Source organism: Vigna umbellata, chromosome 11 (assembly GCF_029865625.1).
Source record: "Vigna umbellata cultivar VRB3 chromosome 11, Vumbellata_1.0, whole genome shotgun sequence".
NCBI classification, from domain to species: domain Eukaryota; kingdom Viridiplantae; phylum Streptophyta; class Magnoliopsida; order Fabales; family Fabaceae; genus Vigna; species Vigna umbellata.
Window position 1 is genome coordinate 20454241 of NC_142175.1, and position 13226 is coordinate 20467466.

At 34.9% G+C, this 13226-nt stretch overlaps 1 protein-coding gene across 2 annotated transcripts; it reads right to left on the reverse strand.

Moving 5' to 3' along the window:
- Positions 1-702: 702 nt before the first annotated feature.
- Positions 703-8165, reverse strand: LOC124820378 (NADH dehydrogenase [ubiquinone] 1 alpha subcomplex subunit 8-B-like). 2 transcript variants are annotated; one of them, XM_047292051.2, is made up of 3 exons: positions 7892-8165; positions 1117-1292; positions 703-907 (listed from the first exon to the last, which is right to left on the reverse strand). In XM_047292051.2, exons 1-2 carry the CDS (start codon positions 8077-8079, stop codon positions 1160-1162), a joined length of 321 nt encoding a protein of 106 aa, XP_047148007.1. In that variant the 5' UTR covers positions 8080-8165; the 3' UTR covers positions 703-907; positions 1117-1159. The 2 variants fall into 2 exon arrangements, with proteins under 2 accessions (XP_047148007.1, XP_087958042.1); XM_088101916.1 differs by lacking the exon at positions 703-907 and having other exon boundaries at positions 941-1292; positions 7892-8164.
- Between the last annotated feature and the right edge of the window lie 5061 nt (positions 8166-13226).

A 13226-nucleotide genomic window follows, 5' to 3' on the forward strand; every position in this document is an offset into this window, starting at 1 on the left:
CAATGTTACACATATAAAACAAAAAATCATATTATATTATTTTTTTATTTTCAAAATTCTTTTCAAAGACTCTATTCATATATTGAATACCTTTTTTTTTTAATTTCACCCAACTAATACTAATACATTGATTTAGATTAATAATTCTAAATCTAAATCTAATTTAATCTCATGAAATTAATTTATAAAGTTAATTTTACATTTACTTATTAATTATAATTGGATTGGTCATATAATACAAATTTGTTAACACATTTTTTCTATATAATTTGGTCGGTCATATAATATAACAAATTTAATACCCCTTTTCATAAAAAGGTACCAGACAAGTCAAGTGTGAAAGCAAAGAAAAATTGAATAAAGGATGGACATAAATTCAATAAACTCTACTAAAATTGATTTTATTACCACATTAAAAAATATATTTCAAATATATCTCAACTTCACAATAAAAAAATTAATTTAATTAAATAAGATTTGCATTGATGAAAAATCTCCACACAAGATGAATGGAAAACTAAAATCTTACGAGACAACGATTCCTTACCTAATTTAGTTACTTCCTTGTTTTAGTTCTACTGCTGAGTGATTGTTTCTATAAAAGGCATAAGACACGCCTTTACAATATTACTCTTATTCAAAGCACAATCTGTATTGGCTAGACTTCAATGAATGTTTTTTCACATTAATCAGCCAACAAAGTCTAGAAAACAACTTAAATAAGGTTAAGTCTAATTGGAGTCATAACACGAACTGCAAATTTGAAGTTCTACAATAATAATTTGTTTCAGGGAAAAAAATTACATGGTTGATTCTTTTATTTTGGTGTGCTACTTGTGGTTTGACTGCTTCGTGTTTTACTTGCCTACTTCAGTTGGCAGGAACCACCCAGGCATCAGAAATATTCCTTTTGAACATGGAACCAAATTACAACCATATCGCAACAGTAAACATTTCATGTCAATTATTATGTTTAAAGAGGTTTAGTTTTGTTCTGCATGCATGCAATTCTGCAGAAAATTTTAGAGCAAAAACATTGTCCATGGTAATATTCCAACACTGTTGTATAAACAGAAAAGATCAATGATTTTTTGGAAAACAGGGGCATTGGCTCACTCCAAATGGGCTGTTATTATTTTAGACAACACAGTGCTTAGTTTCATTCCAAAGAACACTTTTGCTCGAATGCTTGCTGCTCTTTGCGACACAAGTCAAATTCATTTGTATGGTAGTACATGCAGCCAACATAATCATCCATCTCCTTTGTGCACTTTTGATGCAGATCTTTCAAACTGCAGAAAAAGAATTTGAACACCATCACCCATAAATGTACATGGAAAAAAAAAAACATAAAACGTGACATAATGCATCAGTCAATGATGAAAGACCATCATACCAGGGGATCATCATACTGAAAGCTTTCAGCTATAACATATCAACTAATACACAAAATTATGTGCATCTCAAAATATTATAGTATAGGTATAACTGTTACTATAGCAGTACATCTATCTCTTGAACTCCCAACTAACTCTGAGTTAGATAGGTTTGTTACAGGTTAGTCAGAACTCTTTTGTATTCTGTTAGGTTTAGTTAGCTAGTTAGATTCATGGACTTGACTGTACTCTGTTACTATGGGAATTACATGTTCCTTTTCACAGGATACCTAAAATCTTTCTCATTCTCTCTCATCCTTAATACAAAAGGAACATGTAACAGATAGAAGCAAATAGTATAAATCTGGGTGTATCTTTGTGAAGAAAAATAATATTACGAAAAAATTATATTATTTGTCACAGAAAAATGCATTAAGCATTGATACTAATGAACGTAGGGATGATCATAGAATATTTGGGATCAAAAATCTAAATCCATTTTAACTATATCAAATTGATTTGGATTTTTCCAATCCAATTTAAATTGGATTAAATCTAGATTAAATCCACTTGGTGAATTAGATTAAATCTGAGTTGGATTGGCCTAATTGACCTAATGTGAGATCAACCTAACTCAGTTTGACATGGACCCGATGCATCAACCAAACACAAGTCTAACTTGACGTGGCCCAGTCTATCTCAATTCCACCTAAGTCTAACTCGTCCTGGACACAACTCAATTTTGACCCAAGCTTATCTAATCCCAATTCAACTTGGCCTAACTCGGGCCCTACATAACTTGACTAAACATTGGGCCGAATCAATTTAGCTCTACCTAACATAGGGTAGACCTTACTCATCTTGACAAGGCCCCAACCCAATGTCTCGACCCCACACAAGCCAACTAGACTTTGCCTAACGTAACCCTAAATCCTAAACCTAACCCAATCCATTTCAATTTCACTTAGACCTGACTCGACTTGGACCTAACCAGACTCAACTTGAGTTGGACTTAGCTTTACCTACACCTAGCCCAACTTGATTGAAAGTGGGCTTGCCCAGACTTGGGTAGACTTTGGCATGGTCCAACCCGATGTCTCAACCCAACACAACCGAACTAAACTTGGCTAGACCTGACTTGGTCTGTCTCGGTCTTACGTGACATGGGCTCACATTGTCTCAGCTTGACACGACCTAAGTCGAGTCAGCTAGGGTTGGCTTGACTTGGTCCTGATCGGTCTTAATTGAGTTAGGCTTGACTTGGTCTTGGTCGAAATATGATTGAATTAGGCATAGCCCAACTCAGTTGAATGTGGACTAGCCCCCAACTTTGATGAATGTGGACTTGCCTCGGCTCAACTAAATGTGGGCCAGGCCAACTTGGCTCAACCTAGGCCCAGGCAAACTTGACTTGGCTTGACTCTAACCAAGGCTAACACAACCCAACCTTGCATAAGCCCTGACCCAATGCTACCTTACTTAGCTTCTCCTATTGAGTATTCATCCAATCAAGTCATTATCCTAATTGTTTTTGATCATCCTATTGTGTCTATGTGTACTTACCCCCACCTCCACCAACTACTCAAGTGTATTGTCATTGACAGATTCCCTATCATCCACCTAATGACTCTCTTGTGCCAACTCCTCCATTCCCTCCAACTCCAACCGTTGAATTTGATCTTCCCATTGCCCTCCGTAAAGGTATACACTTTACTTGTAATCCCTCCCTTCATTACACTCCTTTGAATTTCAAATTTTGTAGGTGATGCCTTAGCCCATCTCGGTTGGCTTCAAAAATGTTTTTCTCGATGGGGATTTGTAGGAAGAAATTTATATGGTGTAACCTCTAGGTTTTGTTGCTTAAGGGGGGAGTCTTCTGAATTGGTATGTCATCTCCCCAAATCTTTATATGGCCTCAAGCAGTCTCATAGGGCTTGGTTTGACAAATTTAGTACGATTGTTTAACAATTTGGTATCACTTGTAGTAAGGTAGATCATTCAATATTTTACCATCACTCAAATGCCAAGTGTATCTATTTAGCATTATATGTTTATGATATTTTGCTTATACATAGTGATCACCATGGCATCTCAGGTAAAGCAACAATTTTGTCATTACTTTCAAACCATAAACCTTGGCAAACTCAAATACTTTTTGGGGCTAGAGGTAACACAATCCAACAATGGAATTGTTATTTCTCAAAGGAATTATGCATTGGATATTTTGGACAAAACTGGGCTAATGAACTCAAAGTCTATTGAGACACCCATGGATCCCAATGTCAAACTCTTACCTAATCAGAGGGAGACCCTCCCAGATCTTGCAAAGTATTGAAGATTAGTTGAAAAATTGAATTATCTTATAGTAACTTGCCCTGACATTTCCTTTGTAGTCAATGTGGTGAGTCAATTTCTTAATTCTCTAAATGTTGATCATTGGCATGTTGTGATTTGTATATTGAAGTACATTAAAGGTTCTCTCAGAAAAGGTTTGATATATGGACACAATAATCACACTAAGGTTGTATGTTATTCAAATGTTGATTGGACATACTCTCCTTTTGACAAGAGATCCACTTCCAAATATTGTCTTCATTGGTATAATTTGATCTCTTAGAAAGAAACAAAATGTTGTAGCAAGATCTAGTGTGGAAGCAGAATATAGAGCTATAACCTTAGCTACTTGTGAGCTTATATGGTTAAACAGTTACTTAAAAAATTGCATTTTAGAGAGGTCACTCAAATTACACTTATATGTAATCATGAAGTTGTTCTTCATATTAGCTCAAATCCCGCATTTTAGAGAGGTCACTCAAATGACACTTATATGTAATCATGAAGTTGCTCTTCATATTAGCTCAAATCCCGTCTTTTATGAAAGGGCCAAACATTAAGATTAGTTGTCATTTTATTCGAGAAAAGATTGTATTTGGAGATATCCAGATTGAGTTTATTAATTCTAATGATAAACTAGCATATACTTTTACTAAATCATTGTAGGACCTTATAATTGATTATATTTGTAACAAGTTTGGTACTACAAATTATATTCATGGTTTGAGCAAGTTCTCTGATCCTCTTCTGGTGGTCTCTGCTGTTTGCCGGCGGCCGGCTGCCATGGCCGCCGGCAGCCCCTAAAATCTCAATGGTCAGTCCATTTTTTTCTTCTTAAATCTCTGCCACAGTCAGCACCAGTCCAGACCCAGTGTGCCAATGCTGTCGCCGCCACTTTCCGCTGCCGTCGCTGCTAACTCCGGCCACCGTCGCCGCTGCTGCCGTCACCGTCGCCACCGCCGGCCACCGTCACAGTTTCGATGGGTGACCTGCGGATCTGGACCGTCTCTTCGAGCGACGGCCAACCACGCCGGTTTCGAGAGCCGCTTCTCAGTCACCCGCCGCCACGCAGTGCTTCTTTCAGGCCACTCCGCCATCGCTGGCCACCGCCGGCCGCCGTCACAGTTCCGACCGGTGACCAGCGGATCTGAAGCGTCTCCTCGAGCGACGGCCAACCCCGCCGGAGTGATGACCAGACTCCTCACCACGCGCCTCCACGCGCCGCTTCTTCTCGGCCAGTCTCGGCCGCGTGTTCTGCACGCGCCGCCTTCCCGGTGTCAGAGTTTCACCACGTCACTGCAGATCGTCTCGCCGGAGCTTCTTGAGTGTGTTTTGGTTCCTGTTTCTCCGTTTTGTTGGCTTGGGCTCATACCTAGGGTTTTGCTGCTTTGATACCAAATTTAGTCCCTGCAGGTTCCATCAGTCAGTGATGGCAATTTAGTCTCTGCAGGCACCATCAGTCAGTGATGGCAATTTAGTCCCTACAGTTTTATAGCTGTCATCCGCCGCTGCAGTCGCTACTGTCTCAAACAGACGCAACTGCGTCATTTGTGATATTTCACATTTCCGCCCTTCACATTAAGGGGGAGTACGTTTCCAAGACACTGCAAGTCACATAAATGTGGGTGTAGTCCCTGCAGTTTTGTAGATTTCAGCTACTACTGTTGATCCCGTCACCCATCCATCATTGATGAGGATTTAGTGTAGTCCCTGCAGTTTTGTAGCTCTTAGCTTTCAGCTACCACTGTTGATCTCGTCACTCATCCATCATTGATTGGGAATCAGTCCTTGCAGTTTGTCATTGTCCACCACTGCTCTCCTTCATCCACTTTTGAAGTTGAAGTGTCACGAGCTGCTGTTAGTCCATGTTTGCCTCACTCTTGAAGACAAATCATCTAGTTCAACACTGAGTTCATCTATTCCAAGCTTAGTTCATACAATTTGTATGCTCCAGCTTGAGGGGGAGTGTTAGATATATTATATCTTTTATTTTTTAGTTAGTTTGTTATTATTTCTCATTTGTATTTTGGGCTTAGTCCATATTTCTTTTATTATAAATAGAGAACCCTATGTGTGTATTTTACACAAGGGAGATTAATCCAAATATAGTTTTCCACTATATTCAACAACGGGCTTAGGCACATCTCTATGTATTTTCTTATTTATAAATGCATATTAGGGATTCAACCCATGCCCCTCTCTTTTATTTTAACAAATGGATTGGACCTATAATCCAAAAATATGAATTTGGACTTGAGATAAATCTATTTAAATAGACTTAAAGTGACACGGATTTAGAAAATTATGGATTAGATTTAACAATTTGGATCTTTTGCTCACCCTTAAATGAAAGATTTTATCTCCTAAAAATACCCTCCAAAGGACAGTCATCAAATAGAATTTTCAATAATATGTATTCAGTCTTCAATATCTGTAAACAAGGACTGTACATGCCAAAATGATTATTTGATATGGAAACAAGCACAGGGACTTTTATGTAATGTAACAATTAACAAGACAGTTCAGACATCCAAGTTCTAATCCTTCTTTTTTTATCAACAAAGCTGTAATACTAATGCAGCCTCTTGAAGCAAAGAGTCACATCCATTTACTTAACTATAATATCAACTGAAATAGCACCATTCAACATTTCCATTTATCAAGTAGACAAAAAATTGGAGGGAAGGGGTATATGACATTTTTTTATGGCCAAAAGCAAACATATGAAAATCATCATGAAATACGATTTATAGATATTCAGTATTCTAAATAAATTAGAAGCATGTCAAAATCAATCTGTTGTAGATTGGTCATTATCACTCAACAAAGAAGTGCAAGAAATTTCACACACAACAACTACAGACGGACATTCCACAAACAACAGCGTAAGAGGAAAAAAAAATTGAGATGCTCGAGGAATCAATTTGCCAAACTTTTCCAACTAGGTGGGTTGGTTACATGAAATGAAGCAAATGATGCCATACTGTCCCACATAGTGAATCCAGTCAGTAGAGAAAGTAACAAACCACCTCTAAATCAATGCTTTTGCTGTAGTTTTTCACAGTTGGCCTCCCTTTTAGTGGCAAGGTTATTTTCCATCTGATCTACTCTCTTTACTAAAGCTTTTAAATGTCTTCTTTACACTAGTCCAAACCCTAACGTTAGATCCAACTATTTTCTCTACAATATGTTCCATACAAACTTTCTCTCAAATGCTTTCACTCCTAATCGTATCTTGTCTAATGCATCATCCATTTGTTTCCATGGCCCACTGGCGCTGGTGAAGGCATCACAGTGTACTATGTCACTCATCCACAACAGTATTCTCATATTTAATACATGAAGCCTATTCTCATCACGACAAGAGAGAAATAAATAATTTCATAATATAACATACATGAATGGACTTATTTATTCTTCAAGAGCATAACATAGATAACTAGTGCTAAATAATTTACTACCAACAATTAAGATAATATTACATCATAAGATACATCGAACCTAGCTACACCAACTTACTAAATATCTAGGCTACTTGGAAATAAATTTTAACAAAGCTCTCATCCCCTAAAATATTCCTATTCCCAAGACTTATGTTGGCCCTTTATTGTGACATTGCCTAACAGTCAATTCTGACATTCCATACATCATATCTCATACTGGTGGTAAAATTTTCCTTCAGCTTGAGCAGTACCTTTTTGACAGTCGCAATACGATTAACGATATGAAATGACAAAGAAGAGAGCCGGAAAATTTCAACAAAATTCCGCAAGATTCAAGGATTACTTTTGGATTAAATTATCCATAGGAAATTATTTTGAGTTGTAATAGAAAAATGGATGCAATAATTCCACCTTCTCAAGTATCACTGAAAACCCACATTTACAGCATACTAGTACTTACTTATCAGAACATTTTTATTTTTGCTTTAACACGTTTACTTCTTCATAGACAATACAATTAGAGGTTAAATTGTAGACTAAATGTAGAGAATGGGTAACATAAATAACACAATAAAATTGATTCTGGACATCACAAAGTGCTCATATAACCCAGAATAAATTAGAACCAAGAAATGACTCACCACTTCAAAAATCTGAAAAATCAACAAAACCTATTCCAATCTACCTACCCAACAAAACAAACAGAGATAAAAATCAGCAGAGACAAGAAAAACTCACAGTCCAAGGACACAACGAGTAACTTCTCGACCCTTGTGAAGACACTTTTCAGGGTTGGGATCTTTCTTCTTGCACTTCAGAAACTCCAAGTTCTCAGAGTGACACCGAATCCCAATGTGCTTCGACGATGCCATCAACACCGACGACGAAGGGATAGGGTTTCCCGAGGCATCTACAGCGCTCGCCATGTGCAGTTCAATCCTTGTCTGCTACAACAAAGAAAGGGAAGCGCAATTCGATCGGTGTCCTTAATTTCCCGAGAAAATGGAAGAAAATTACTCTGAATATGGAGAAGGAAAAGACATTTACGAAATTGTCCTGATCCTTGGTTGTTGGAAGGAAGCGAATTCGACAAAAACAAAAAGGGTACTCTCGTAATTCGGTTTTGAGGGATAACAAAGCTTCAATTTAGTGCTAATATAACATAACTTCCAATCTTAATAGAAATTCTAAACTAGTTTATTTTGTCATAGTATGGAATAACAAACCAAAAGGGTTTTTAATATGAACGTGTGTCTTTTAATTTTTATTCAATTAAACTTACCAAGCAAATAATAAAAACAAATAAAGAGAATAAAGTTGAGAGAAATTTGCACAGATGATTTTATCTTGGTTCGGATCTTACCAATCCTACGTCTAGTCGCTTATCTCTAAACAAGATAAACAGTTCACTACTAACAAATTACAATCACAAAGAAACAATTTGTAAAAGTTTAGAAATCACCTCTTTTGATACCACAAGAGATGAACCTACACCTCCTTTGAGTCTTCACAAAGGATGAACACCTCCTTTGAACACTTCACAAAGGATGAACTTCCTCTTCCGAACACCTCCTTAGACACACCAAGGATGAATCGGCTATTTCCTCTTTCACCATAGCAACACTTCACCAGCTCCACAGACATGAGTTTCACAAGCCGAAAAAGAACACACAAGTCTCAATGATTTCTGAGTACTAGAGCACAAGGGAAGAGTTGTTGTTGAAAGAAAATGAGAGCCTATTTATATACTCAAGCAAATACTCTTTCGTTCTTCGTTTCTGGCCATTTAACGCTTTTAATCGATTAATACAAGTGTTTAATCGATTAAAATGAGTACAACGACTAGTTTTCAGAAGCTGGAAAACTCCAACGGTCAGCTTTAATCGATTATTCTCAAGATTAATCGATTAAAACTTGCTTTAATCGATTTTTAATCGATTATTCCTGATCTGATTGGGTTTTCAACACCTGCATCGTTTTAATCGATTAATACTTGATTTAATCGATTAAAACTGTGTGTATTTGATTCTGAACAACAAATACAAAGCATGAAAGTACAAGAATCAAAACCTACTACAAATCTAAGTCCTAAACATTAAACTACAATTATTACAAAAGCTTTTAATAGCAAAACAAGTCTTCAAAGGATCTTCTTGAATCTTGATATATTTTGACTTGATTTGGACATCATCAAAACTTCATCTTCATCATTTTGCTAACATTCTCCCCTTTTTTGATGATGATAAAAAACTCCTTTGAGTTAAAACTTTTAGTAATAATCTGGATAAAAACACAACTTATAGAGGAAAAGAGCATTAGAGAATAATAAGCTTTAAACATTTTCTCCCCTTTTTGATCATAATTAAAAAGTTGTGTTTCATGTTCTCCCCCTAATATAATACTCCCCCTTAATAAAAGCATGTATGCATATAAGCTAAATATATTTCAAATTTAAAAATTCATTCAAACATACACAATAGGAGATTTAAATCATATAAGTTTAGGATAAAGAACTTATAAATGCTTCCTAAGAGATTTCTGAAATTCCTAGATCTCTTTTAATGTTTACCCCTTTTGATATATCTCCAAATACATTGTGTAATGATATTTTGTTGAGATCTTCGTCTTGGGGATTGTCATCACTCTTCTCTTCATTTGTTGTCTTTGTCAACTCTTCAAAATTACCTGCATCAGATTTATCTAACTCAAGAGGTTTTGTCTCAATGTCTACAATTTCATCAAAGACAACATGCTTGAAATAAAATTTTCTTAAATTTTATTTTAAAAAAAAATTTAAAAGTTAAACATTGTCCTTTGGGTTATATATATATATATATATATATATATATATATATATATATATATATATATATATATATATATATAAAATCATTTTACAACCCAAACATATCTACCACTTGGAACACCATAATGCTTAATTTTACATTTATTTGAAGTATGACCCTTTTTCATACAATAAAAGTACGATACAAAGTTTGTGTTCCTATAAGTTGTTCCTTTTTCTACCCATGTTCTACGGGTTCTATTATTATGTTTATTTTTAATTTTAGGAACATACTTATTTTTAACAACCTTATTTTCATTATTTTTACTACATTCTTCTAAGGTTGTGTGTTCTAGTAGTTTCTTAAAATTTTCGCAAGAAGCACATTCATCACTACTAGTAAATTTACCCATTTCAAAAAATAAAACTTTATTTTTCAAATCTTTATTTTCTCCATAATTTCAAAATTTAATTTAAAATTTTTATTTTCTTCAAGAATATTTTCAAATTCTGATTTCAAATTTTTATTTTCTTCAAAAATATTTTCAAAATTTAATTTTAAACTTTTGAAATCCTTTTTCAATTTCTTATGAGCTTTATCTAATTTTTCAGATTCTACTATTAAAGTAGCATATGTTTCATGCAATTCATCTTCACTAATTTGACTATAATTATCAGAATCGCTAGATGTACTTACTTGGCTTCCAGCGTCGTCGTTCACCACTAAACAGATGTTTGCTTCTTCATCAGATTCGCTCAAGTCGGAAATTGTTTCGTTGTCATCGTCCCATGCGATGTAGCCTTTCTTTTTCTTGAAGTTTTTCTTTTCCTTTATTTCTTCATTCTTCTTTTGATTTGGGCAGTCTGCTTTTAAGTGCCCCATTTCTCCGCAACCATAACATTTATAGTGTGAGGAAGATCCTTGATTTTTTTTCTTTTCGAATTTTAATCTTCCTTTGTCTTTTGATTTCATGAACCTGTTGAGCCTCTTTATCATGAGTCTCAAATTTTCTTCATCTTCTGAGTCTTAATCTTCCATTTTGTTCTTGCTCCTTTCTACCTCAAATTTTAAGGCTAGACTCTTTTTCTTTGTTTTTGCCATTGCTTCTTCTTCATCTAGTCTTCCAAGGTCAAGTTCATGCTCTCTCAACTTTCCAAATAATGTTGCCTAGTCATTGTGTTGAGATTTTGTGACTTAAAAATTGTAGTCACTTTCGGTTGCCATGACCTGTCTAAAGATTTCAAAATTTTTATATTAAGTTCATCATTTTCGAAAGACTTACCTAGTCCAATTAGATGATTAACAATGTTGGTGAAGCGTTTTTGAACGTTTGAAATAGTTTCTCCTTGCTTCATCCTGAACATTTCGTATTCTTGGATCAAGGTATTCTTTCTAGCTCTCTTTACGTCATTTGTACCTTCATGGGTTACTCTCAGCACTTCCCACATATCTTGAGCAGTCTTACAAACAGAAATCCTATAAAACTCGTCAACGGTTAAAACAGATGAAATTATATTCTGAGCTTTTACATCGTTTTGAAACCTTTTCTTTTCTTCAGCAGTCACTGAACACAGAGCTTTGGTTCCTGCATATTGTTAGTAGGAATAAACGGACCAAATGCAATAACTTCCCAAATATCACAATCAATAGACTAAATAAATATTTGCATTCTAACCTTCCAGAATGCCTAATTTTCACCTGTGAATAGAGGTGGTCTATTGATAGAAGCACCCTCTGCAAAAGTTTGATATGATTCTGCCATTTGAATAACTATCAAATCAAGCTCTGATGCCAATTGTAAGAGCGGCTGCAGCAGAATGGTTAACGTGGGATAACAAACCAAGAGGGTTTTTAATACGAACGTGTGCCTTTTAATTTCTACTCAATTAAACTTACCAAGCAAATAATAAAGACAAATAAAGAGAGTAAGGTTGAGAGAAATTTGCACAGATGATTTTATCCTGGTTCGGATCTTACCAATTCTACGTCCAGTCGCTTATCTCAAAAGAAGATAAACAGTTCACTACTCACAAAACAATTACAAATTACAATCACAAAGTAACAATTTGTAAAAGTTTAGAAACCACCTCTCTTGATACCACAAGAGATGAACCTGCACCTCCTTTGAGTCTTCACAAAGGATGAACACCTCATCTGAATACTTCACGAAGGATGAACTTCCTCTTCCGAACACCTCCTTAGACACACCAAGGATGAACCGACTATTTCCTCTGTCACCGTAGCAACACTTCACCAGCTCCACAGACACGAGTTTCACAAGCCGAACAAGAACACACAAGTTTCAATGATTTCTGAGTACTAGAGCACAAGGGATGAGTTGTTGTTGAAGGAAAATGAGAGCCTATTTATAGACTCAAGCAAATACTCTTTCGTTCTTCGTTTCTGGCCATTTAACGCTTTTAATCGATTAATACAAGTGTTTAATCGATTAAAATGAGTACAACGACTAGTTTTCAGAAGCTGGAAAACTTCAACGGTCAGCTTTAATCGATTATTCTCAAGATTAATCGATTAGTTAATCGATTAAAACTTGCTTTAATCGATTATTCCTGATCTGATTGGGTTTTCAACACCTGCATCGTTTTAATCGATTAATACTTGATTTAATCGATTAAAACCGTGTGTATTTGATTCTGAACAAAAAATACAAAGCATGAAAGTACAAGAATCAAAACCTACTACAAATCTAAGTCCTAAACATTAAACTACAATTATTACAAAAGCTTTTAATAGCAAAACAAGTCTTCAAAGGATCTTCTTGAATCTTGATATATCTTGATTTGATTTGGACATCATCAAAACTTCATCTTCATCATTTTGCTAACATATTTTAAAGCCACTCTAATTTTGGGTTAAGTTAATAGACAAAATTTAGAACATTAGTATTTTAGTTATGTAAAGAAGAAAATAAGTTTTGTTTATGATTAATATGTTGAAAAATCAAACTCAATGAAACAAGTTTTTAAATTAATATAAAAGTAATGATTCATGAACACTAAAAAGATATATTAACACTTAGCATACATTTAAAGAGAAAAAAAAATTAAACTTATAGGTTATGTGATTTGATAAGAAGAAAGATAAAAAGAAAAAAATAGATGTCTAAGTGTAGACAAAATTATGGGATCATAAATGATTTTTTCTTAAAGTAACATTATTAAATTATAAACGTTTTGGTGAATACGATTTGATTCTTATATTATAAATTACTTCGGTGATCAAATAGCTCATAATACAATTTGATTTTTTATATCATTGTTTGTAAA

Bases quoted from the DNA above. Each gene is read 5' to 3' on its own strand.
- LOC124820378 (XM_047292051.2), bottom strand. From the start codon at position 8,079: ATGGCGAGCGCTGTAGATGCCTCGGGAAACCCTATCCCTTCGTCGTCG. The intron at 1,293-7,891 runs GTGAGTTTTTCT...CTTTTTCTGCAG, and splicing joins ACTCGTTGTGTCCTTGGACT to TTTGAAAGATCTGCATCAAA.